The sequence below is a fragment of the Myxine glutinosa genome, unplaced genomic scaffold (genome assembly GCF_964187855.1).
Source record: "Myxine glutinosa unplaced genomic scaffold, kmMyxGlut1.1 SCAFFOLD_338, whole genome shotgun sequence".
Taxonomy (NCBI): domain Eukaryota; kingdom Metazoa; phylum Chordata; class Myxini; order Myxiniformes; family Myxinidae; genus Myxine; species Myxine glutinosa.
The window spans coordinates 223,464-249,089 of record NW_027616454.1 but is presented as its reverse complement, the minus strand read 5'-3'; the positions used below and the strand labels follow the sequence as shown (position 1 = coordinate 249,089).

Sequence of the window (25,626 nt, the reverse complement as noted above, 5' to 3'; positions counted from 1 at the left end):
TGGTGCATTTTCACGTGTTATGGTGCATTTTCACGTGTTATGGTGCATTTTCACGTGTTATGGTGCATTTTCACGTGTTATGGTGCATTTTCACGTGTTATGGTGCATTTTCACGTGTTATGGTGCATTTTCACGTGTTATGGTGCATTTTCACGTGTTATGGTGCATTTTCACGTGTTATGGTGCATTTTCACGTGTTATGGTGCATTTTCACGTGTTATGGTGCATTTTCACGTGTTATGGTGCATTTTCACGTGTTATGGTGCATTTTCACGTGTTATGGTGCATTTTCACGTGTTATGGTGCATTTTCACGTGTTATGGTGCATTTTCACGTGTTATGGTGCATTTTCACGTGTTATGGTGCATTTTCACGTGTTATGGTGCATTTTCACGTGTTATGGTGCATTTTCACGTGTTATGGTGCATTTTCACGTGTTATGGTGCATTTTCACGTGTTATGGTGCATTTTCACGTGTTATGGTGCATTTTCACGTGTTATGGTGCATTTTCACGTGTTATGGTGCATTTTCACGTGTTATGGTGCATTTTCACGTGTTATGGTGCATTTTCACGTGTTATGGTGCATTTTCACGTGTTATGGTGCATTTTCACGTGTTATGGTGCATTTTCACGTGTTATGGTGCATTTTCACGTGTTATGGTGCATTTTCACGTGTTATGGTGCATTTTCACGTGTTATGGTGCATTTTCACGTGTTATGGTGCATTTTCACGTGTTATGGTGCATTTTCACGTGTTATGGTGCATTTTCACGTGTTATGGTGCATTTTCACGTGTTATGGTGCATTTTCACGTGTTATGGTGCATTTTCACGTGTTATGGTGCATTTTCACGTGTTATGGTGCATTTTCACGTGTTATGGTGCATTTTCACGTGTTATGGTGCATTTTCACGTGTTATGGTGCATTTTCACGTGTTATGGTGCATTTTCACGTGTTATGGTGCATTTTCACGTGTTATGGTGCATTTTCACGTGTTATGGTGCATTTTCACCTGTTATGGTGCATTTTCACCTGTTATGGTGCATTTTCACCTGTTATGGTGCATTTTCACGTGTTATGGTGCATTTTCACGTGTTATGGTGCATTTTCACCTGTTATGGTGCATTTTCACCTGTTATGGTGCATGTTCACCTGTTATGGTGCATGTTCACCTGTTATGGTGCATGTTCACCTGTTATGGTGCATGTTCACCTGTTATGGTGAATTTTCACCTGTTATGGTGCATTTTCACCTGTTATGGTGCATTTTCACCTGTTATGGTGAATTTTCACCTGTTATGGTGAATTTTCACCTGTTATTTTGAATTTTCACCTGTTATGGTGAATTTTCACCTGTTATTTTGAATTTTCACCTGTTATGGTGAATTTTCCCTTGTTATGGTGCATTTTCACCTGTTATGGTGAATTTTCACCTGTTATGGTGCATTTTCACCTGTTATGGTGAATTTTCACCTGTTATGGTGCATTTTCACCTGTTATGGTGCATTTTCACCTGTTATGGTGAATTTTCACTTGTTAGGGTGAATTTTCACTTGTTATGGTGCATTATATAATTCATTATATTCATTCATTCATTCAGGGTGAATTTTCACTTGTTATGGTGCATTTTCACCTGTTCGGGTGCATTTTCACTTATGGTGAATTTTCACCTGTTATGGTGCATTTTCACCTGGTATGGTGCATTTTCACCTGTTATGGTGCATTTTCACTTGTTATGGTGAATTTTCACTTGTTGGGGTGCATTTTCACTTGTTATGGCACTTGTTTCTCCAATATCATGTTTACTTTCATTTCAGAAATATATATGATGACTTTTGGCAATGCCAAAGATTTGACTGAATACGTTTATTCTATCCGCCACCAAAGGTGGATGGATGGTGGTTATGTTTTCACCCCTCTCTGTCTGTTTGTCTGTCAGTTTGTTTGTGAACAAAGTATCTCAAAAAGTTGTGGACGGATTCGGACGAAATTTGGCAGAGATGTAGTGTATGTGACAAGGACGAAATAATTAGATTTTGGTGAAGATCCGTTTTCGGATCCGGCTACTAGAATTTTTAAAGTGATTCTTTACCATTGGGCGATTTGGCCAAAAACGATACATAGCAGGATATCCCAAAACGTTGTGGACGGATTTTGACGAAACGTGGTGGACAGGTTGGGTGTCTGACAAGGCCAAATATATTCGATTTTGGTGAAGATCTGAATATGGATTCGGATGTGAGGATTATTAATTTTATTAAGTGATTCTTCACCATTGGGAGAAAGGGCCAAAAACGATACATAGCAGGATATCTCGTTGGATTTGGACGAAACTCGTTGGACAGGTTGTGTTATGTGTGTGACAAGAAAAAATCGATTCAATTTTGGTGAAGATCCGGATCTGGATCCAGCTTGTATAATTTTAAAAGTGATTTTTCACCATTGAGTGATATGGCGAACCAGGTGGAGGTATGCTCTCTACTGAGTGTCGTTCTTGTTCTTGAAAGCATTTGTGTTTGGCTCTTACAACTTTTTTTTTGTGGAATAGGCACCTTTTCTGCCTCGTGCATTTTCTAAACGTCTTCCTTTTGAGAAACGTAGCTGGCTTGTTTTGTGGCCGTCTGTGGAGGAAGTGGTTGGTTGTACACATTGTTTATCACCTAGGGATGGGACACTTGCTCCGAAAGTAGATCGTGTTTCCTTTTTTTTTTTTTTCTGGTGCAAGACTTCTTGCGGTGGAGCGTCCTGGGTGGGAGGGGAGGGCCGTGGAAGAGGGGGTCAGTTGCCATTGAGAGATGGAAAGGTCTCATGCAAGGGGAACACATTGCGAAACTTGGTTTTTACAGCTGGCTCACATGAGACTGCCCATCATGCTCTACACCATTGTAACTGCTTTGCGGGTGGGGGTGGAGCAGTACGGGGGTTAGGAGGAGGAAGTGAACTCTCTATGCCATGCTTTCAAATTTCTGTACCCTCTTTCTATGGTATTGTTTAATTTATTTTAACCTAATTTGCATTTGCTTTCACATCTCCAGGCTTTTTGGAGACTTTCTGTCCCAGTTCAACGATGAGATCCATATTTGGGTGGAACTGGATGTAGTATTTTAGTTAAAGTGAGACTAATATTTGTACCACTAACTTATGGCATCTCGGCATTAATTGTTTAATGCGTTTCTCGTTCTGTTTTTCCCAGCTTTTTATTTTGTTATTCTTTCTCCTGAAATAAAACTGATAATTGCTTGCTTATTGCTTGGTTTTGATCTTGCAAGAAACTTGTTTTTTGTTCGACAGATATTTATATTTCTTGCTCAAAATCTCTCTGTATGATATGGTGTGAGTCCGACTGGTATTGAGTTTCTGTTATTCTTCTCTATCCATAATATTCATCCTCTGCCCTATATCACCTGCCAACTCTCTCCACTCTTCATCCACCTTGCTGACATCCCAATTCACACAATCCTCCCATCTCTGCCATGGTCTAGCCCATTTTTCTCCTGCCTCGCTCTTTCGACACATCCGCTCTTATTGGAAGTCAATCTTCCTCCATCCGTACCAGGTGCCCTATCCACTTCGGCCTCTTTATCAATCTTCCTATCAAGCCCATCTGCCATCTGATCTCCTGCCTCAGTTCCATCCATCCTTCTTCACTCCAACCTCTTCACTCTTCCAATCCGGATGCAGTTGTTCTTGCAGACCCGCAGCCTCTGTTGTTGCTGCTCTGTCAGTGCCACCATCTACAGGCCATATATGTCGGTATGCTGGCATTACACACGACATCAAGCCTTTCAACTTGCCTTCAAACCCTCCAATTTCCTCCATTAATTCACACCCACTTGTATCCTCCTCCTTACCTCTGCCTCCAAACTACCGTCACCAGACACCATTCTACCTTGGTACACAAATCTATTTACCTGCCATATCTTGCTGCTCAATTTCTCTCACTGCTACCCAACTTACATTACTTACCTCCATCTTCTCCAGGCTTGTCTATCCATGGTTCTTAAATGCCTCCTCAGTCCACTTCTTCAGTGCTTCCTCTAGGAGATCCAGGAAGTCCACAAATAATACTTTTTCAATTCACTTTGTGTTCAAACATGATACACACTTGGAATGCAAATGATTGAAACACTTTATTGGTCACCCATGCAGAATATTTTTGTGATAATTGTGACGTCATAGGTCACGTGGTATGGCGTCCATCTTGGATTAAACACAGATAATTAAAAATATGTTGTTGCTGTTCCACAATTGTTGTTGTTGCTGTTCTGCAAATGTTGTTGCAATGTTTCCCCATTTCCGCAATTATATATATTTATCGGAAACAACTGAATGGAAAAATTTGAAACTTGGCACATTGTCAAGTACTCCCAATGCAGAACAAAAACATGGCAATGATGACATCATAGGTGAAGTTGTATACCTGCCAAAAATGTTTTAATCACATTCCTTATCCTAAAAATCTGAAATTGCATGCACATGATCTATTGAAATATTAAATTGATGACATCATATGTCACATGGTTTGGCAGCGATATTGGATTTAACCTAAAACCTCATAAAAACATCTTCTCCCAAACCACCAAATTGATTGACTCAAAACTTTACATGTTTCATTGACTAGGCATGACTATTAAAAGGTGATCATGAAAACATCATTGGTCACATTGTGTGGCGGCCATGTAGGATTGAAGGAAAATATCAAATAATTATATCTCTGAAACCGCTTACCCTATCCATGCAAAATTTTACAAATATCATCTAACACCACTGTTGCATATACAGTGAAACCCTGATTTTACACGCCCCATTTTAATGCGATGAGTCATTGGACCTTTTTTTTTTTTGCTCTTTCCGGAACTTCTTTCCGGAAATGGAACAAACTGCTAGAAAAAGAAAATCTTTTTCTGTGAAAGATAAGCTTCACACACTTGACGCGATCAAGACTAAAAGTCAAACTCAAGTTGCACGAGACCTCGGGATACCGGAATCAACACTTCGTGGCTGGAAATCTCAAGAAGAAAAGTTACTTGCGTCGCTTTGCAAAGTTGAAGAAGAAGCAGGACTAAAAGCCAAACGCCTGAAGACAGCCAAAGATGTCAGCCACGATGACTCCCTGTATGAGTGGTTCGTTCAAGCTCGCTCAGAAGGCCTTCCAATTTCCGGTCCTATTCTCAAAGCTCAAGCCGAGAAGTTTGACAAGCAGATCAACAGAGAAACCTCACAGTTCAAAGCTAGCAATGGATGGCTAGACCGGTTTAAACGCCGTCACGGGATTTCTCAAGTGTTTGTGTCAGGAGAAATTCGCTCAGCCGACAGTGCCGCCGCCAGCGAATACCCGGCTGAACTAAAAACTCTCTTAGAAGAAGGTGGCTACGTGGAAGAACAAGTGTACAACTGTGACCAAACAGGCATCTGCTACAAGTTGATCCCAGACCGAACACTGGCTAGCAAAGATGACGCCCACCAACGTGAGGGGCTCAAACAACGCAAAGATCGCGTGACGTTGTTGTTTTGTGTAAACAAGACTGGAACACATAAGTTAAAACCGCTCATGATTGGCAAATCTCGCTCGCCCCGCTGTTTCCACCATGTCAACATGAAGTCGTTACCGTTCGAGTACACGCACAGCAGCAATGCTTGGATGACAAGTGTCATCTCTGAGGATTGGTTTCACAAAACTTTTGTCCCTGCCGTCCGCGCTCATTTGCGTAAGCAAAAGCTAGAACCCAAAGCTCTTCTTTTCCTTGATAACTGTCCCGCTCATCCGCCAGCTGCCAACCTAATAAGCCGTGACGGAAAGATCCGAGTTTCTTACCTCCCCAAGAACACTACATCCAAGATCCAGCCCCTAGATCAGGGGATCATCTCGGTGTTCAAGCAGAATTACAGGCGGGAATTAATTCGTAGAATTGTAGACGACTCAACGACGCTTGAAGCCTATCTGAAAAGCCTGAACGTGAAGGAAGTTTGCCACCTAGGTTGGAAGGCCTGGGCAGCAATCAGCCCGTCATGTGTAGAGAAATGCTGGGAGAAGGGTCTGGGGCCTTTTCATCATGCCAATCCACCACGGAAGATGATGACGAGCCAGATTTGTACGGCTTCGCAGAGGAAGATGTGCGTGAGGCAGAGAAGCTGTCTGAATGGAGCAAAGAAGAGCTACACCAGTGGCACTCTGCCGACGACGAATGCCCAACATATGAGCACCTGACGGACGACGAGATCGTCCGTAACGTAACTATAGCACCGGCGAAGGCAAGTGTACCGGTTCTCGAGCCACAAGAAGATGATGATGAAGAGCCTCCACCCCCACCCCCAAAAGTGTCTGAAGCCATTGAACATTTCGAGGCTAGCCTCCGTTGGCTGGAGACCCAGGAGGTGGACCACATAAAAATCCTCCAACTCAGAAGTCTTTTTAGACTTAGACTTTTAGATTCGACTCAGAAGTCTAATCACAAGTCTTTTGCACTCAATTACAACCTCACCACCCCTCCTACCTAACCTCGAGTTGTTCCTTCAAATTATTTGTGATGTTAGGTTATTTCCGGTGACTGACTTTGTGGTGGCATCGCATTTGATATGAATGATCACGGTGTGTACCCCGATTTAGAATAGGTACACCGTATCCCTGCGCATCGTAAGAGGCGACCAAGGGTTGGCGTCAGGAAGGGCATCCGGCCATAAAAACATTGCCTCAAACAGGGAACCATGATTGTCATGGGGCCCGCAAGGCTAACCCCCGCTCTAGCGGGGAAAATGGCCTTAAAACGATCATTCATTCATTCATTCATTCATTCAGAAGCATTCCAGATTTCGCTCGCAGCCCGAGACATGCTACGTTCAAGCAAGGAACACTCGATCACTTTTTTAAGAAATAAACTGTAAATGATGATTGCTAATATTTTTGAATGTTTTTATTTGTTGTTTTAGGATGTTAGGTAAACATTGGGTCAGTTTGAACGCTGATTTTCTTGAACCCCAATTTAGCGCGACCCCGCTTTTTTCGCGATGACATTTTATAGACCTCAATGATCACGTTATAACGGGGCCACGCTGTAGTTTGAAAATGATGATGTCGTAGGTCACGTGGTTTGGCAGCCATCTTGGATAGAAAAAGGAACCTTATCCGATCAACACGAAACTTCACAAACGTGATCCCCTACCCATACATATGCAGAGTATACATTTTAAAGGTCATATGTCACGTGGTGTGGCAGCCATATATAGAAAGCCAATATGAAACCTTTGAGTACGGGATTTTTTTGGGTTAAAAATACCCCCGGTACGGGATTAATTTGTCATTTTGGTACGGGAATGCAACCACGTACTGACGATCTATTTATAGGTATAGTCGATGACGTGTAGTAACGTCATCCGTACACAAAACGTTTTTGCAGGTTGCGGCACTGGACGTCATCCGTACTCAAAGGGTTAAAAAAAATCCCTTCTCTGAAACCGCTTCACCGATCGATTTGAAACCTGTCATGACTGGTGAAAATGTGATATGTGAAAACAACTGAAGGGATTAAAATAAAACTTGTTTATTTTTAGGACAGTCAACGAGGGCATCTACCTGTTGTGGGACTATGCGGACTTTGCGGAGGCATATTGGCAACACAGTCGCATTGCTCTAATTTGTTGTTAAATTGATGAAATAATCCCTGGTATATCTTAACCTGGAGTGCTACCCCATCAGGTTGGGAACTACTGTGTTGGCCTGTCCAAGTTGATTATATTGTGTTATCATATGGTTTTTATGACTAAAACCAGTAAGTGTACTAATTAATAAAAAAACTCATAACTTTGAGCTACATTTAAAACAGACTGAGGATGTTTCCTTGAATACACCATTGCTTCATTAGAAAGTTTATAAACTTGAATGTGAGCCTGCACATGGAAGGTAAAGGGTTTTTCTCAACTCCAAATCATAAAGTACAAGTAACGCCACTGAAGGAAAGTAGTGCTCAAGGTTAAAAGTGCAAAGTAATAGCACTTGGTGCTTCATTTGGTCACGTGTCTTTTAAAATTGAAGTGTTTTTATTGTACAATGCAAGGCTTGTGGAAGAAATGAATGACAAACTGATAAAGGGAGTACAAAAGATGGACAAGAGAAAAGTGCAAGCAAATAATATCAATGAGAGTAGTTGAGATGCAGCTTGATTGAAAAGGACAGGGTTAATGAGAAGCGAAAAATATTACGGTAAAATTTTGGGTGATGAATTGGAGTGGAGGACAAAATGAGGTGGGAATGACTGACCGTTATTGATGGATTCGATGAGGCCCCTCGTATTGCTCGATTTTAATTGAAGCCTCAATCGTGGTGACTTCAGATGGTGGATGAGGGAGGAGGAAAATAGGGTGTGTTTGAGCTGGAAGAGAGGAAGAGAGGAGGCGGAGATTTGTATTTCAGCCAGTCAGTTGAGCGAGGAAAGGTGGATTAGCAATCCTGACATGCCCACCTGCCTGGTCATGTGTTTGAATGCTTGGAATGTGATTTTGCACATACTTGTGAACTTGCAGGTTAGCATGGTGTGGTAGTCCCAGGAAATGGCAAGCGCCTTCCTGGAGGTGGGACGTGGCGAGGGAGCAATGGGCAGGCAGGCACAGTCACGCTCCCCGCACGGCAGCGAGCGCCTGTTGAAGATATACACTTATTCCGACAACGTGGATCCCACGAGCAAATACAAACAAGTCCGCTATCGAGACAACACAGATATCAAGGTGAGTTCGGGACTTCCTTTTGTTTGTTATACTTGGCCCACACTGGCTCATTTCTTGTATGCATGCAAGCGATTAACTTGCTCAATTGTGGATCATTCTCAGTTGGACGAAGGTCATTTTGAGGGGGAGGTGTGTGAGGGTGGGATGGGGTTGGGGGTGGCACTTTAATGAATTTACCTGTTCTTGTGTTTGAATGCTGAACTGATACACACTTGGTGTTTTTGTTACATCTACTTGGTGCAGTTACTTTAGCATATAGGTATGTTACCTACATGGAAACCCTTTGTGGTGGTTGTTGATAAAAATACACACGTGCAGTTACCTATTTAGTGTTGCATGCGACATACTCGTTGCAGAGTATCGTGCATTCCCTGGTGGGGGCAATCAACCCCCAGTTTGAGGTGAATTACGGAATACGCCTGGTGCACACGCATTCAGACGAGCTCCACTGGTTGCATCATGATTACACGGTGGCCTCAGTGCGAGAGAAATATGAAAGCTGGCATCCACCTGAGGACTGGAGGTGAAAACTTTTTCCAGTTTCTTGCTGCTTTTTCTTATTTTTCTCATTAATTTAATTTGTTTTGTCATCCTTTATATTGTTTAGGATTTTCAGAATATTGAATTGCAAATAATCCACTCGCTTCAATATGCTGTCACCATCAAGGGAGAGAAACAGGTTCTTATTTTTATGCAGATATGAACTCAGGATGCGCTACTTCCCCAAGTCTCATCTCGATGTTTTCAGCCAGGATAAGGCAACATTTGCATATCTTTACCACCAGGTATTGTTGACATCTGAAGTTTTATTTAATTGTTATGATTGCGTATTTTAATGGTGATGCCGGTGAGAGGGAAGGGTCTTGCTTGGACAACCTGACTTTCTGTCGGCCTCTAATGCTTTCCAGGTGCGTCATGACTATATGAACGAATTCGCAGAAAGGGTCGATCAGGACACTGCTTTGCAGCTTGGATGCCTGGAGATCAGGTGATGATGCTTTGGCAAAATCTAACCTTGGTGTATTTGTAACATTTACACGTTCATTGTCATTTCACTTCTGTTGAGCCAAGGATCTGTTTGGTTTCTTTAAGGAGGTGGTGGGAGGAATGACATGGATAGAAGTACTCGGGTTAATGCACAAAGATGAGTGGAAAAGGGGGAGGGGGAGGGAATTAAAACATTGATGAAGGAAACACAAATAAAACTAGGGAGTTCATGGAACACCTTACTTACCCTGTGCTGTCTTGAGAAACGGGGACATGGGCCGGGTCTACGAACGGCAAATTTGATTGGTTGTTGCGACGTAAAATGCTGTAATATTTTGCCCAAGTACTGCTAAATGGAAGGGTTTTCAGTCATAAAAAGGCAATTTGTGTTCGACAATATTCAAGTATATAATTCAATTGGAATAAAAATAAGAATTTTTAAAGGGCGTAGAAAAAAAAAAGTTCCTGAAGTTTACCAATGTTGATGCAGCACTTTATACACCACCGTATTAACGCCATCGCTGAAGGTGGATGGAGGTTAGATTTTTATCCCTGTCTGTCTGCTTGCCTGTTTGTCTGTATGTGAGCAGGATATCTCAAAAGATTATGGATGGATTCGGACAAATTTGGTGGACAGTTTGGGTGTGGGACAAGGACAAATTCAATTTTGGTGAAGATCAGGATCCAGATACGAGAATTTTAAACTTTTCCAAGAAATTCTTCACCATTGAGAGATTAGGTCAAAAACGATATATTGCACGATATTTCTAAAAGTTGTGGACGAGTTTTGACAAAACAAGGTGGTTCAGTTGGGTAGGTGACAAGAACAAGCCGTTTCGATTTTGGTCCAGGTCCAAATACAGATCCGGCCTATCAGTGGGATACAAAACATAAACTGTTCAGCCTGGCGGAGGTATGCGCTCTACCGAGTGCCGTTCGAGTTTAACATGTTATATTAGTTATTCGTGCTTGTTGTACGTGTCCTTTATAAAGGCCTTAAAAACAGCAAGTTTCCTGTTTGGAATGATTTTCAATTTTGTTTGCGAGGAAGGCAGACAGGGCAAAAAAAAAAACCTCATGGATCAGGATAAATTCAGAGCAGAAGTACTGCTAATCTACAGATTCTTTTTCTGATTCATGTTCTAATAACTAATCTGGTAATCAATATATTGTACTGCTAATCTACAGATTCTTTTTCTGATTCATGTTCTAATAACTAATCTGGTAATCAATATATTGTACTGCTAATCTACAGATTCTTTTTCTGATTCATGTTCTAATAACTAATCTGGTAATCAATATATTGTACTGCTAATCTACATGTTCAAAATATAACATTCAGTTGAAATGAGGTTGTTCCTAGATCATAAACTAAATGTTGGTAGACAGACAGACTGACTTAAGTGAACCAATAATTGCTTAACGCTGCTTTTTGCTTCATGTGCGTGGGGTAATAAAATAAAGGAAATCAACTGGTCAGGAGTGAGTGCTAGGTGGAGAGGAAGCCGATGCTGTTGAGGGCAAGGATTTAGGATGCCATCATGGCATTAAGAAAGGCATGTTATGGAATGAGGAACATCGACCGACCTTGTCTTTCATGTGGTTTATTTCACCAGACGTTGTTACCGGGAGATGCCCCAAATGGCATTGGACAAGAAATCCAACTTTGAGCTGCTGGAGTGAGTTCACTATTCTGTTTCATTGTCTGTCAAAATGAATGCTCTCAGCACAGACACTCTTCCTGTTTACATTTTTTTATTTCTCCTAGATGATAAGGAGATGAGGCACGCTGCTTTACATTTTTATTCTCTTTGGGTGTTTCCTTTCTCCATTTTGCTGTTGATATCTTTGCATTGTCCACATTTCCTTAAATCCCCATTACCTGCAGAAAGGACATGGGACTTCTCAGGTTTTTCCCCAAGCAGCTGCTTGACTACGTCAAGGTAAGTTAGAGTCGCTGGGTGAGCAAGGTATTTTTATTATATTTTATTTTAACGGTGATGTACTACTTGTGGAGGAGCTTTTACAGTGCCTTCAGAAAGTATCCACACCCCTTGACTTTTTCTCACATTTTGATGTGCTACAGCCTGAATTAAAAATGGATGAAATTGAGATTTTTTAATGCCTCCGCCGACAAAGTTTCCAGAGGCATTATGTTTTCGGGTTGTCCGTCTGTTCGCGCTAGGTTTTCATTACTGTGATAACTTGAGAATGGCTGAAGTGATCTTAGTCAAACTTGGTGTCTGTATGTATAGTGAGGCAAAGATGAACTGATTAGATTTTGGGATCACGAGGTCAAAGGCCAAAGGTCAGAGGTCATGTTAGGTTAAAATCCTGTTACCGCAATAACTTGTGAACCAGTGAAGGGATTCTGACTAAAGTTGGTACAAGTATATATTATGATGCAAAGATTAACTGATTTGATTTTGGGGTCAAAAGGTCAAAGTCCGTAATAGGTTTATAACTTGGGAATGGATGAAGGGATCTCATTCAAACTTGGTACAGGTATGTATAATGATGTAAAGATCAACTGATTAGATTTTGGGGTCAAAGGTCAAATGTCAGACGTCCTGTTAGGTAAAAATTATGTTACCGAGCTAACTTGTGAACTAGTCATGGGATTTTCACCAAAGTGGTATAATTATATATTATGACGCAAAGATAAATTGATTCAATTTTGGAGTCAAGAGGTCAAAGATCAAATGCCATGTTAGGTTACAATTATTTTGTTATCGCGATAATTTAAGAACGGCTTGAATGTTTAAATGCAATTGGAGAAAGATAAATGTTGGCTTTTTTGACTATATCGCTGGAGGCATTATGTTTTTGGGTTGTCCGTCCGGCTGTCCGTCCGTTTATGCATGCGTCCGTCCGTGTGTCCCTGATAGGTTTTCTTACCACGATAACTTGAGAATGGCTCTAGGGATTTAAATCAAACTTGGTACAGGTATGTATAATGATGTAAACATGAACTGATTAGATTATGGGACCACTAGGTCAAAGGTCAGAGGTCCCGTTAAGTAAAATTTCTGTTACTGTTCTAACTTGTGAACCAGTGATGGGATTTTGACCAAACTTGGTGTAAGTATATATTATGATGCAAAGATGAACTGATTATATTTTGGCATCATAAGTGAGGAGTGAGGTGATTTTGTAATTTTGGTGAGGTCAGAGGTCATGTCAGGTAAAAATGTGATACTTGAGAACAGCAGAATGGATTTAAATCAAACGTGCTCCAAGTATGTAGTAATGTTGGTGGAGGCATACCGGTCGACGTTGTGACGTCGAACGAAGAGTGTCGTTATAGTTGCCACTGATCTACACATAATATCCCATAATGTCAAAAGTGGAATTCTCTTTTTAGAAATCTTTACAAAATAATAAAAAATGGAATACAGAAATATTTAATTTGCATAAGTATTCAACCCCTTTAGTCAATACTTCATAGAAGCCCCTTTGGCAGTGATTACAGCTTCAAGTCTTCTTGGGTGTGTCTGTATAATCTTTGAACATCTGGAATTAGGGAGTTCTTTGCACATTTGCTCAAGCTATGTCAATTTGGATGGGGGAGCATTGGTGAACAACAATCTCCAAGTCTTTTCACATATTCCCATTGGGATTCAAGTCTGGGCTTTGGCTGGGCCACTCAAGGACTTTCACATTCTTGTTCTGAAGCCATTCCAGTGTTGCTTTAGCTGTATGCTTGGGGTCATTGCCCTGTTGGAACGTAAATCTTCGCCACAGTCCAAGGTGTTCTACACTCTGAAGCAGGTTCTCCTCAATGATTTGCCTGTATTTGGCTCCATTCATTGTTCCCTCTGTACTTACAAGTCTCCCAGTTCTTGCCGCTGTTAAGCAGCACCACAGTTTTGGTCTGTATGTATATATATATATATATATATATATATATATATATATATATATATATATATATATATATATATATATTGTTACTGATCGCGGTTTAGGATGTTGTTTGCCGAGCGAAGGCCCCGTGACCGAACAGTTGTTCCCCGATTCACCCAGAACTTTGGCTGTATCGCACCGCAGCTGCCCAATCTGGAAAGGACTAAAATGACGAAATGCAAAGAGGAAAAGGAATAAAACGAGAAGACGGACAGAAGAGTAATTGGATTTATTATACACACAAGCAAAAAAAGAAAAGCAGTCACGTTTATTTACAACACATAAGACGCAGGTGACACAGTGCAAATACTAGCTTATACAGACTTAATTAACCCAGGGACAGAACAAACAAAACAAACTCACGTACACAAGAAGGGTGGAAAGGCAGGAGGTGGATGGCTGGAGGGAGAGGAAGGTCCAAAGGGGTCCTGCAGCACGATCGGCGCGTTTAGCAGCCGCCGTTCCTTCGCGGCCCTGCTCAAAACCGCCGTCCAGGCCCCAAGCGGCTGTTGGGTGTTGTTGCTGCTGTGGCCGCCGCTTGCTTCGCCAGGGCTCGTCTGACTCGTCTGGTCCAAACCCTCAACTCAACAACACTCTTGCACGTCTCCCTGTCCAACCACTCTTTCTCTCTTGGTCCAACCACTCTTTCTCTTTCTTGGTCCAACCACTCTTTCTCTTTCTTGGGTCCACTCACTCCTCACCACCGACTCCTCACCACCGACTCCTCACCGACCACCCCACGCTTCTTGCGCGCGCGCCTTTATAGCGCCTCCGGCGATCAAGCCGCCGGCCTTCAGGACACGCCCATCGGTGTGCTCACCTCGGCCCTGGTTGGTCACGCGACCCTCTGGCTCCGCCCTTGATGACGACGGGCGGGCACGCCCCTCTTCCCCGACCCGAGCACATGTTCAATGGTGGTTTTGGAGGGGATGTAATTGGCAATCGAGGCTTGGCAATGACGAAAGGGGATGTGAAAGGAAATGGAGATTTTGGGGATGGGAATGAAAGGGGATCTATTCTCTTTCACTGGTGCAATGGAGTACTTCAATTAATGGGAGACACAGCCTTACTCTAAAACACAGAATAAGATATAACTATCGAACAGGGGTATTCTATTATTGGCTGACGTGTATGCTTGTGGACTAATTATGGGATGCCCTTTCACCTTTACACAGCTCCGGAGGCAGGGGGCGCAGAATAAACAATAATAATAATAATAAAGCACACAATAAAAAAAATACAGTCCTCATATCCGCAACAATATATATATATATATATATATATACACATATATACAGGGTCCGTCAGGGACGTGTGACGATTTTCAGAAAACGCGTACACAGTTATTTTTAGTCGAATTTCAATTTTTATTTTTTTTAAAGACTACATATATAATGCCATGTAATACACTGTAACAAAGACATTTAAAAAATGTAATTCATGTTTGAAAAATGACATCATCTAAATGGCGGCCGTTCTTGTCCAAGCATTCTTGCAGACGCACGGAAAACTTGTCCATAGACCTTTCAACCATGGCAAGTGGAATAGCTCGAATTTCTCTGGTGATGGCATCTGAAAGGGTCTCAAGAGTGCGTGGTTTTTCAATGTAAACCTTAGCTTTCAGGTAACCCCATAAAAAATAGTCACAGGGTGAAAGATCGGGCGATCGAGGGGGCCACTCCACATCCCCACGGATTGAAATGAGGTGCCCTGTAAAATGTTCTCTTAATAAGGCCATTGATTCTCTTGAGGTATGGCAAGTAGCCCCATCTTGCTGAAACCAAACTGTAGGGAGGTCAATGCGACGTCGTCTCAATTCAGGCAGTAAGAACTCGCGCAACATCGTAACATAACGTTGTGAGTTGACTGTCACAGTCTGTCCGCCTTCCTTGAAAAAATAAGGCCGTAGAGCATCCGTAGAGCGCGATCGTGCCATACCGCTGACCGACGAGGGCTGGCCTCCACAGCTTGTCGAACCCTTTCGATGTTTTCCGGGGTCTTAACGGTTCGATCACCTCCCCGAGCTGCTCCCGGCCTCACAGATCCAGTTGTCCTGAAGTTTTTTACCCACTTCAATATTGTGTTTCGAGACGGAACGGTGCCACGTCGACCAACATTGAAGTGAGTATGAAATCTGCGCTGTGTAAGCACCACCGAACTACCCGTTTGAATAAACGTCTCAACAACAAAGACGCGATGTTCAATCGTCCACAGCTCCATGGCTACTGAAATGGCACCTAACAACGAGTAACCAACAGCCATCACGCATGCGCTAGACCCCTCACTTGCATTGTTATACCCAATTCAAACATGAATTACATTTTTTAAGTGTCTTTGTTACAGTGTATTAAATGGCATTATATATGTAGTCTTTAAAAAAAAAAAAAATTGAAATTCGACTAAAAAGAACTGTGTACGAGTTTTCTGAAAATCGTCACACCTCCCAGCCCTGTATATATATATAAATTGCTCTGTCTGAAGCCCATAGTTTTGGTCTGTTTTTTTATTTTCTGGAATCGATGCTAGTGAAGAAGCTAGACTGTAAAATGGATCAGGATGCAGTCAAACAAAATGAACAGCAGAAGGATAGGGGAAAACACACAACAGTATAGTTGATGTACAAAATACAGAAGACTTCGAAGATAAGGGATGGATTTGAGGGGAGAGGGTCGCCAAGGTGGATACAGAAGCAAACTCCCAGGAAGGTAAAACAGAAAAGTTGGATAGAGGTAATCTTGGGGGTAGACAAGATCATGGTTTTGTTTTGGGGATAATCTAAGATAGCGGTCCGTCAGTCATCTTAAAAACCTGGAGGAAAGAATGAGGTTGAAGAGAATGTGGAAGTCGATTCCATAGGCGGGAGGAAAAAAATGAATGAATGACTGGAGATGCTGTGAATCTGGATTTTTGGAGTTTTACGAGAAGGGGGTAATTGCACAGAAAGAGCAGAGAGTGCATGACCAGAGAGGAGGCAGAAGAAGACAGAGAGATCACTGACCTGTCTGCGATGTGAAAGTGATAGTTCCACCTTTAGACTCACCTTTATTGTGGGAGATTGCAATGATCTTGAAAGCCTTGGTTTCCACAGCACCAACCTGAACAAGGTGTGAGGCTGGGTCGCCAGCCTAGAGGGGAGAGCAGTACTCCATCAAGCTGTGGATGAAAGCCTTGATGTTTGATAAAATAGTCCAGGTGTACCAAGGAAGGTGTTTGCACGACAAAGGATGCATTGTCGGTGAATGGCTTTGGAGGCCAACTTAGTGTTGTAGTTTGACCAAGAAAGGTTATGGCTGATAGTGGGGCCCAAAAGTTTGAGTGATTGAACTTCTTCAAGAGGAAAGTTAATAAAGCACCTCCCTCACTGCAGGCAGGTTGGTGGTCTTTGTCTTCTACTGACTCTTCTCCGGCCTAGCTCCCCCAGCTCTGTCTGTGCTCTGTCCCCCAAATATTCCTACAGGTCGCACGAGATCTGCCAGAAACCCTCTTATGGTGAAACTGCCAAAATCAAGACTTTCTGCTCACCTTCACTCTTTCATTCCTCTGTTCTCCCGCCTTTGGAACAAACTCCCTCACTCTCTTCAATCCCACTCCTCCCGCCAGGTCTTTAAAACAGCTGTTCGCCACCATCTCTTATCTTTCCCGATCCAAAACCCTGATCTTTTCTACCCCCGTTAATTCACCCCAGGTCCACTTCTTTTGAAATAACGACTTCTTTCCTGGAAGTCCTAGCAGTGTCTATGTGTTTTATACTTCTCCCACCCCCCCCTCCCCCTTCCCATGCCTCTCCCCCCTCAAGCCCTCTCCCTCCTACAGATCTCCCGATGTCCCCGTTCTCTACTGTTGTACTTGTGTGCTCCATCTCTCTCCCCATCTTGTCTCCCGCTCCCTTTATCATATGTTTTATGTGTCAGTTTGTTTTTTGTGATGAATGTTAGCTCTTACACGAGCCTTTATCTTGTATACAAAAAAAAGTAGATGTGAGAGTTTGCCAGACTATTGTTTTGAGGAGAGCCAGTAAGTGTGTGGGATTTCTCAGGATTGAACGACTTATTCTAAGTGTTTGACCAGTTTGTGATTCTATCAAGCTCTGCAGAGAGGGAAGAGGCTGCTGCCTGCCTATCTTAAGGATGGTGGATGTTACAGCAGTGGGTGGAGTCATCAAGTAGGAAATAAAGAGAATTTTCCAGAGTCAGAGAGATTATTGATGAAGATCAGTAATAGGACTGGGTCCAGAACACTGCGCACTCCAGCCTTGACAGGGGGGAGGAGATAAAAGGATACGGTTGAGAGCCATATGTTGGCTATGAGAAGGGAGGAAGTCAGTAAGCTAAATGTAGAGATGGACTTTGATGCCAAAGGCAGAGAATTTGGAGAGCAGGGTGGGGTGCCAGACTGTCGAATGCTCGATATATGTCTGAAGAAACCACCCTGATCTCACATGTGACTTTGAACATTGAGGGCCTACATCCATTGTTGGGACAGCTGAGGCAGCATATCCATGGTAGGGCGACATGGTCTGAATCCAAAATGATTCAGAGATCTGGCTGTTGCAGGCAAGGAAGGATATGATGTCTATCGCGATGATGGATTCCATTACCTTACTGATGATTGGAAGCAAGCTGATAGGTTTGTAGGTAAGTGGGTCTGTTTTTCTACCTTGTTTATGTAATGCGGTGATGTTGACTGACTTCCAAGCAGATGGAGGATGACCTAGGGCAAAAGATACCATGAACAGAGCAAAATATGTGCATGAGCAGCAGAGGAAGTGTTTAAGGACATGTGAGCTGATGCCATCTGGACTGGTTGCAGATGCAGAGTCGCGGGATGCAATTAACATCTCCACCTTCTATAGTGCAAACTACACAGAGTCTTAGAGCAGTTGGGTGAGCCTGTGTAGGTGGGCATGGAGTGAGGGGTGAGAGACACAAGATTTGGAAGCAAACACAGAAATGAGGCATTCGGCCTTTTCATGAGTGAAGTCTGCCGTGGTGCCATTTGAAGTGAGGGAATGGATGGAGGGGTTGCATACTCCAGATAGACAGACTTAAGAATACACCATCAGATTTTAATGGAGGGAGACAAGTTTGAAAATTCAAATCCGAGATTGGTCAGTTGTTGTTTTCTGGCTTTCCTGAGGTGGACAAACACTTGTTATGAGGTTTGTGGAATGATCTGAGGTTTCCTTCAGCTGGATTTTCCTTCCAGGAGGAGAAGACAGGTTGTTTGAGGTATCTGCCTCACCACAATGTTCAGTGTACCATGGTTGGGAGGAGGGGTATGATAACTGAAGACTATATGTGATTCATCTTTGCATTAAGGAGAACATGTTTCTGTGGAAGAATTCCCAGGCTGAGTTAACATCATGGGTGGTAGATATAGGAGACCAGTCCTGAGTGCAATGTGTGCTTTAGCATTCCCTGTCAGTTTTCCTGAGTGGAACTACCAGACTTGCCGTCGCTGAGGCTGTTCTCTGAGAATGGCTATGGAGATGTTGACCAACCAATGGAGATTGTCTATGCTCATAACCTTACAAAAGCTTAACCTTTCAAGCAAGGAAGCAGCATGTACTATTTTTAACGTCTTTGGTGTGACTCAGCCAGGGTCAAAATCAAACCACCGAACTCCCAGACCCAGAGTGAACACTCTAACGATTAGGCCACAGAGTCTGGTGAGTTGACACAAGGTCCAATTTTTTGAGGCATCTCTAAGGCACCAATATGAGTCTCCATAACAGTGGCAGGATAGCTCGATGAATCGTATGCTTGCTGTTGCCTCATCAAGTTCAGTTCCCAATGGTGATACCACCACGTGTGTGGTTATTTAAGGATGTGGGTAGGTGCAGCTGAGATTAGAATATAGATGATCTCTCCTCAAAAGAAAGCTACTGCAGCCAGCTTTACTACAAAACGTATCCTGTTGCTATCACAAGCTGCCTTTCACACTCCAATTCTAGTACTTGTCGAGTTTTACATATAACCATCTCCAAGCTTTTGGTTTCCAAAGCGTGAAACAAAGCTCTGTTTGGCTTTGTCTGTTAACCTGAGCATCTGCGTAAAACTTGGTTTGCTGTTCCCATCTGCACATTTCAAATCGCAATGCTGCGACCCTCGGTTCAAATCTTGTAAACTGTGTTAATTTGGTAATTTCCTCTTGCAAAGTACAATCGCTTCTCCTTATGTCACTTATCTTGTATAAACCACCGTTTAGGTGGTTTAGGTTTAGGTTTAGGTAACAATTGAAATCACCACATATGAGGAAGAGAGAGTTGGGATGGGTAGATAGAAGTTGGTCCATATTATCAAACAGCGAGATGTAGATGGAGTCATCACTGTTTGGTGGACGGTACAACACACATATGAACAAAAGGTGGGAGCGAAGGGGAAGCCTATGTCACTTATCTTGTATGTGAACCATTTATAAGCTCCATCAACGTTAGACCCTGTATGTAAATGAAAATAAACTCTGTTCACCAGTAATGGAATTTCTCTTATGAATGCTTTGGTGTTTTTATTCCCCTCCAGTCAAAATCACTGCGGAGGATGATCCACCAGACTTTCCGCCAGTATGCCGGATACACGGAGGAGCAATGCATGATGAGGTTTTTTGAGATATTTTCTTTCACTAGTCACTTCGACCAGGAGCATTACAAATGTGGCCTTGGGGTAAGAAGTCACTCTTGATGACGGCTGCATTATTCCAAATCCAAAGAAAGCGCTATGATAGTATGGGGATGATTTGGATGATGCTGTTTTGTCCTTTGCTGTGCAGAGCGGCTGGAGTATTTCGGTGGAGCTGGCCATTGGCCCCGAGGAAGGAATCAGTTATCTGACAGATAAGGGCTCCTCGGTCAGTCGTGTGTGTTTGTGTGTGTGTGTGTGTGTACGCACGCACGCATGTAAGTTGTTTTTGCATGCTATCCCCACACATGGGGATATTTCACACTCCAATTCTAGTACTTGTCGAGTTTTACATATAACCATCTCCAAGCTTTTGGTTTCCAAACCAGGAGATGGAATGGAGATCTACCTGGTCTCAAAGTATCCACCTCCGAGGAGTATCATAGTATCCAAGTATCATGCACACGTGAGGGTGGTTCAAATTTGACTTGGACTTTGTTTACATGTTATATTTTGTACTTGTATGCAGATGGTGCATTTGTCCTATCAGAATGGAAAATTCCCCAGACCTCGAGTGTATAAAATTCTGTTGGACATATTTAACCAGTGGTAGAAATTGGTCTTGAATAGCATCATTAATCAAAAGTCTTTCACCTCAAGGTGCTCATTAATGCATATGTGTTTGACAGACAACAATCGGTATACTACCGAGCCCAATCAACTCCATATTTCAATGGGCTTCCTGCTTTTGGTAACCAAAATGTTTTCATAGTTCTTCACTGTTCCGCGCTTTAAAAAAATCCCGTATCGCTGCCACTCTAAATTTTCAGCACATTCATCGAAGCAGGAAATGCATGACCATGAGTTCTGGTTGCCAACACTCTTGAGAAATTCCCTCAATTTTTTCTTAATTTGTCTCATACATACAGAGGCAACACACTCACTCTGACTTGTAAGCATGAGTATTGGGTCCAATTTGAATCACTCTTGTACAAGAAGCATTTATTATGTTTGTAATAACATCATCGTGACCTTTTGACAACCTGTCGTTCTATTCCTGCAGCCAACTCACTTGGCTGACTTTAACCAGGTGAAGTCCATACAGTACTCGCAATCTGATGAGCGAGACAAGAAAGGAGTTCTGCAACTTCGCATAGCAGGGGCTTCGGAGGTTTGTCTTCATAGTAATCCTGCGGTGAATTCGATATCGCATACTTCCTGGCTCCCTCTCTATTTCACCTTGCCTGTCCTGAATCTTAGCAGTACGAGTATACTTGAGCTTGCAAGCTGCGAATGCAGCTCTTCAATAAGGGTGTTGGGGGCAATATCGTACGTTACACTTGAAGCAATGGCTTGGAAAAATCACATATGAGGCCACAAGATATATTATAAACAATCCATATACAAGCCACATATAATCTGATGACCTAAAAAAATTGGGCAGACATAAATCATTCATTGGTAGACTCATCTGAGCACCTTTATTAGCTAAAGATCAAGGCAGCCTAGCTAGTGGTCTACCTAAAGGCCAAGCAAGTCATGACGGCTTGGGTCCGTTAGTATGTGGGGGTGCGGTGGGACGAGAGCGGGGAGGGGAGGGGGGGGGGGGGGGGGGGGGTGAGAAGGGGAAGTGTGCGATGAGCATTAAAAAAAAAAGCTTAAAAGACGCCGGGTTGCCTTCACATTTATTTGTCACGTGATAAACAACAGTTGCAACTGTTTAAAGAGGTAATCATATGTTGGACGGAATTGACTGATAGATTGTGGTTATAATTTTTACTTCCAGTCGGTGTGCCCCACGACATGCAACAATAAGCTATTTATACACCGAACACGGAGTTCGTCCAAGACGGAAAACCCTTGGGCAGTGGAGCAAATTAAGTTGCTACAACCTGTCATGTGACCCTTGTTCCTCTGGCAATTTTGGTTTAGACTAGATAAGTGACGACCGACCGAAGGTATTGCGGCCAGACAGAAAGACACCTAATTGCATATTTACCTCCGCCACCGAAGGTGGATGGAGGTTAAGTTTTCACCCCTGTCTGTTTGTCTGTTTGTTTGTAAACAAGATATCTCAATAAGTTTTGGACGGATTTGGGTGAAATTTGGCAGAGAGGTAGTGTATGTGACAAGGAAGAAATGATTAGATTTTAGTGAAGATTCGGATTCGGATCCGGCTAGAAGAATTTTTTAAGTGATTCTTCACCATTGGGAGAAAGGGCCAAAAACAATACATAGCAAGATATCTCAAAAAGTTGTGGATGGATTTGGATGAAACTTGGTGGACAGGTTGGGTGTGTGACAAAGACTAATCGATTGGATTTTGGTGAAGATCTGAATATGGATTCGGATATGAGAATTATTTAATTTTTAAGTGATTCTTCATCATTGAGAGATCGGGCGAAAAGCGATATATAACATGATATTTAAAAAAAGTTATGGATGAGTTATGAATAAAGTTGATGGACTAGTTGGTTGGGTGAGAAGACCAAGCCGATTAGATTTTGGTTCCTTGCCCTTACCCCCCCCTCCCCATCCCACGCCTCCTGCCCCCAAGCCCTCTCCCTCCCACACTTCTCCCTGCTCTCAAATGTTGTGGTTGTGTGCTTCCCCTTCTCTCCCCATCTTGTCTTCCGCTCCCTCTTTTTGTATATTTTGTTTGTCTGGTTGATTTGTTTGTGAAATAAATGTTAGCTCTTTCACGAGCCTCGATTCAGTATACAAAAAAAAAAAAAAAAAAAGTCTGAATACAGATCCGGCCCATCATTGGGATACAAAACATAAACTGTTCAGCCTGGTGGAGGTATGTGCTCTGGAGAGTGCCGTTCTAGTTATTTATGATTTGAGCTTTTTGCCTTATTTTTCTTTGCAAAGTAACGGAAGAGGTATTTATTTATTTCCTTTTAATTTAATTCTTCACACAATCCCTCCATTCTCCCCCTCCCCTCTTCTTCATTGTCGCACTGGTAGCAAATGACATTTTCACAAGGTTGTGATTCTATTTGAATGTTAATTTATGATTCTGTCAGCATTAAAAAATATATTAATGTTATTAGCCCCCATTGGAGTTAGTCCAAAATGGGAAATTATGGATTGGATTTTATCCGTCCATGTGTTGCAACCATATCTTGGAGATGTATTGACCAATTTTGTTCATACTTTGCACAAAGACAACGCATAACCGTATATATAAGCACATCATTTTGTTTCGCGATGCGATCAAAGATGCCCGACTGGCGGCCATTTTACTTGTAAAAAAAACCTGATATTGAACACGTCCTAAACCATTTCTTGGACATGCATTTACTGATGTTGTTCAAACTTGGCATACAGATAAAGAATGATGGGTTCGATATGCACGTCATTTATTTTCGAGATCAGATCCAAGATGGTCAACTGACGGCCATTTTGCTATTTAAGCGTGTCCCCAACCATTTATTGAGCTTGCATTGTCCGATTTTGTTAAACCTTGACGCAAAGACAATACATGAGAGTGAAGGAGCAGCGCTCCTGCTTGAGACGGACGAAGTGACGGACAAGACACAAACTCGTCCGAGAAGATGTTTATTGAATAATCATCTCGGGAACACTGAAAACCCGTTTATCGGGTTCGCATATATATATCCAAACCAAAAAGCATACATCAGAACCAAAGCCACGCCTCTCAGGCGAGGCACGCTTTGGTGGTCATGTGACCGACAGGTGCAAAGGATTATAACCTCGGCGTCGCGGTTTGGCCGCCGGTTACGTCACCGGCTTGGGCCAGGAGATTCTGTTGCTGGTCTCGAGCTTTGGGGGACCCATGGGTCGCTACACACGCCCCCCCAGAATCGACTTGGTCCAGGAAGGTCAACCTGAGGGGGGTCCGGATGACCCGACCGAAACAACCCCTGGCTCGTCGCGGGGGGGGGGGGGGGGGGGGGTCCGGTGTGGTGGCGGGTGGCCGGACGGGGGGTGCAGTGGATGGGGGGCGGCCGCGCCGCGGTGGGAGAGCCAGCCGTGGCGGCTGGCCGACGTCCATGTGGGCCGGCCTGAGGCGGTCCACCGAAATCCGGTCCGCCCGGCCGCCGATGCTGACGACGAAGGACTTGTTGTCCCGTCGTAGGACCCGGAAGGGTCCGTCGTATGGTGGCCGGAGCGGCCCCCAGTGCACGTCGTGGCGCACAAAGACGTACTCCGCCGTGCGGAGTGCTGGGGGGACGTAGGATTGGGGGTCGCCGTGGCGAAACGTTGGGCGGCCTCCTGGAAGTCCGTGCGCTGGCGCGCGGGGGACCAGGGGCTGGTGGCGTCGGGCACGAACTCGCCCGGGACGCGGAGGGCCTGGCCGTACACCAGCTCGGCGGTGGACGCCTGGAGGTCCTCCTTTGGAGCCGTGCGGAGGCCCAAAAGGACCCACGGGAGCCGGTCGGCCCAGCCGTCGTCCTGGAGGCCGGCCATGAGTGCGGCCTTCATGGAGCGGTGGAACCGCTCGCACAACCCGTTGGCCTGGGGGTGGTAGGCCGTGGTGCGGTGCAGGGTAATGCCCAACGTGCGGGCGACCGCGCCCCACAGTTCGGACGTGAACTGTGGGCCGCGGTCCGACGAGATGTCCGCCGGTGCGCCGAAACGTGCGACCCAGGTGGCGATGAACGCCTGGGCCACGTCGGCGGTGGTGGTGGAGGCGAGGGGCACGGCCTCCGGCCACCTGGTGGTCCTGTCCACCATGGTAAGCAGGTGGGTGAACCCCTGCGATGGGGGCAGGGGACCCACCAGGTCCACGTGGACGTGGTCGAAACGTCGCTCGGGCATGGTGAAAGGAGCCAGCGGAGCCTGGGTGTGACGGTGGACCTTGGCCTGCTGGCAGGGTGTGCAGGCATTGGCCCAGTCGCGGACGTCCCGTCGCAACCCGTGCCAGACGAAACGTGCTGACACCAGCCTCTGGGACGCCTTCCGGCCCGGGTGTGAGAGGCCGTGGAGCGAAGCAAAAATGCGACGCCGCCAGGTGACCGGCACAACGGGGCGAGGTCGGCCTTGGGAGACGTCACAAAGCAGGACCGTGTCCGCGAAGGGGACGTCAGCCAAGCGGAGGCCCTTGTCCGCCACCCGGAGCGCCTGCACCGTGCCGTCGGTGGCCTGGTCCGTCGCCATCAAGGCGAAATCGACGCCGAGGTGGACGGCGTTGGCGCTGGCTCGAGAAAGGCAGTCGGCCACGGCGTTGTCCTTTCCGGCTACGTGCCGGATGTCCGTGGTGTATTCCGACACGGCGGAGAGGTGGCGCTGCTGGCGGGCCGACCACGGCTCCGTGACCTTGGCCATGGCGAAAATCAATGGCTTGTGGTCGACAAAGGCCATGAACGGGCGGCCCTCCAGGAGGTGGCGAAAATGGCGGACGGCCAGGTACAGCCCGAGGAGCTCGCG

The 25,626-nt window shown here is 44.3% G+C and overlaps 1 protein-coding gene across 7 annotated transcripts in view; it reads left to right on the top strand.

Annotated features, from left to right (window-relative positions):
* The window catches only part of PTK2 (protein tyrosine kinase 2), a 160,748-nt gene that overhangs the window by 56,439 nt on the left and 78,683 nt on the right, over positions 1 to 25,626 (top strand). For 6 of the 7 annotated variants that reach the window (XM_068108145.2, XM_068108148.2, XM_068108142.2 and 3 more), the window contains exons 2-10: positions 8,519 to 8,719; positions 9,076 to 9,242; positions 9,417 to 9,504; positions 9,628 to 9,707; positions 11,323 to 11,385; positions 11,595 to 11,649; positions 20,134 to 20,274; positions 20,381 to 20,458; positions 21,293 to 21,400. In XM_068108145.2, coding sequence (XP_067964246.1) covers positions 8,546 to 8,719; positions 9,076 to 9,242; positions 9,417 to 9,504; positions 9,628 to 9,707; positions 11,323 to 11,385; positions 11,595 to 11,649; positions 20,134 to 20,274; positions 20,381 to 20,458; positions 21,293 to 21,400 — 954 coding nt within the window. In that variant the 5' untranslated portion in view covers positions 8,519 to 8,545. Of the gene's footprint in view, positions 1 to 3,657; positions 3,755 to 8,518; positions 8,720 to 9,075; positions 9,243 to 9,416; positions 9,505 to 9,627; positions 9,708 to 11,322; positions 11,386 to 11,594; positions 11,650 to 20,133; positions 20,275 to 20,380; positions 20,459 to 21,292; positions 21,401 to 25,626 lie in introns of those variants that run through there. The other variant, XM_068108143.2, reaches the window with a different exon arrangement.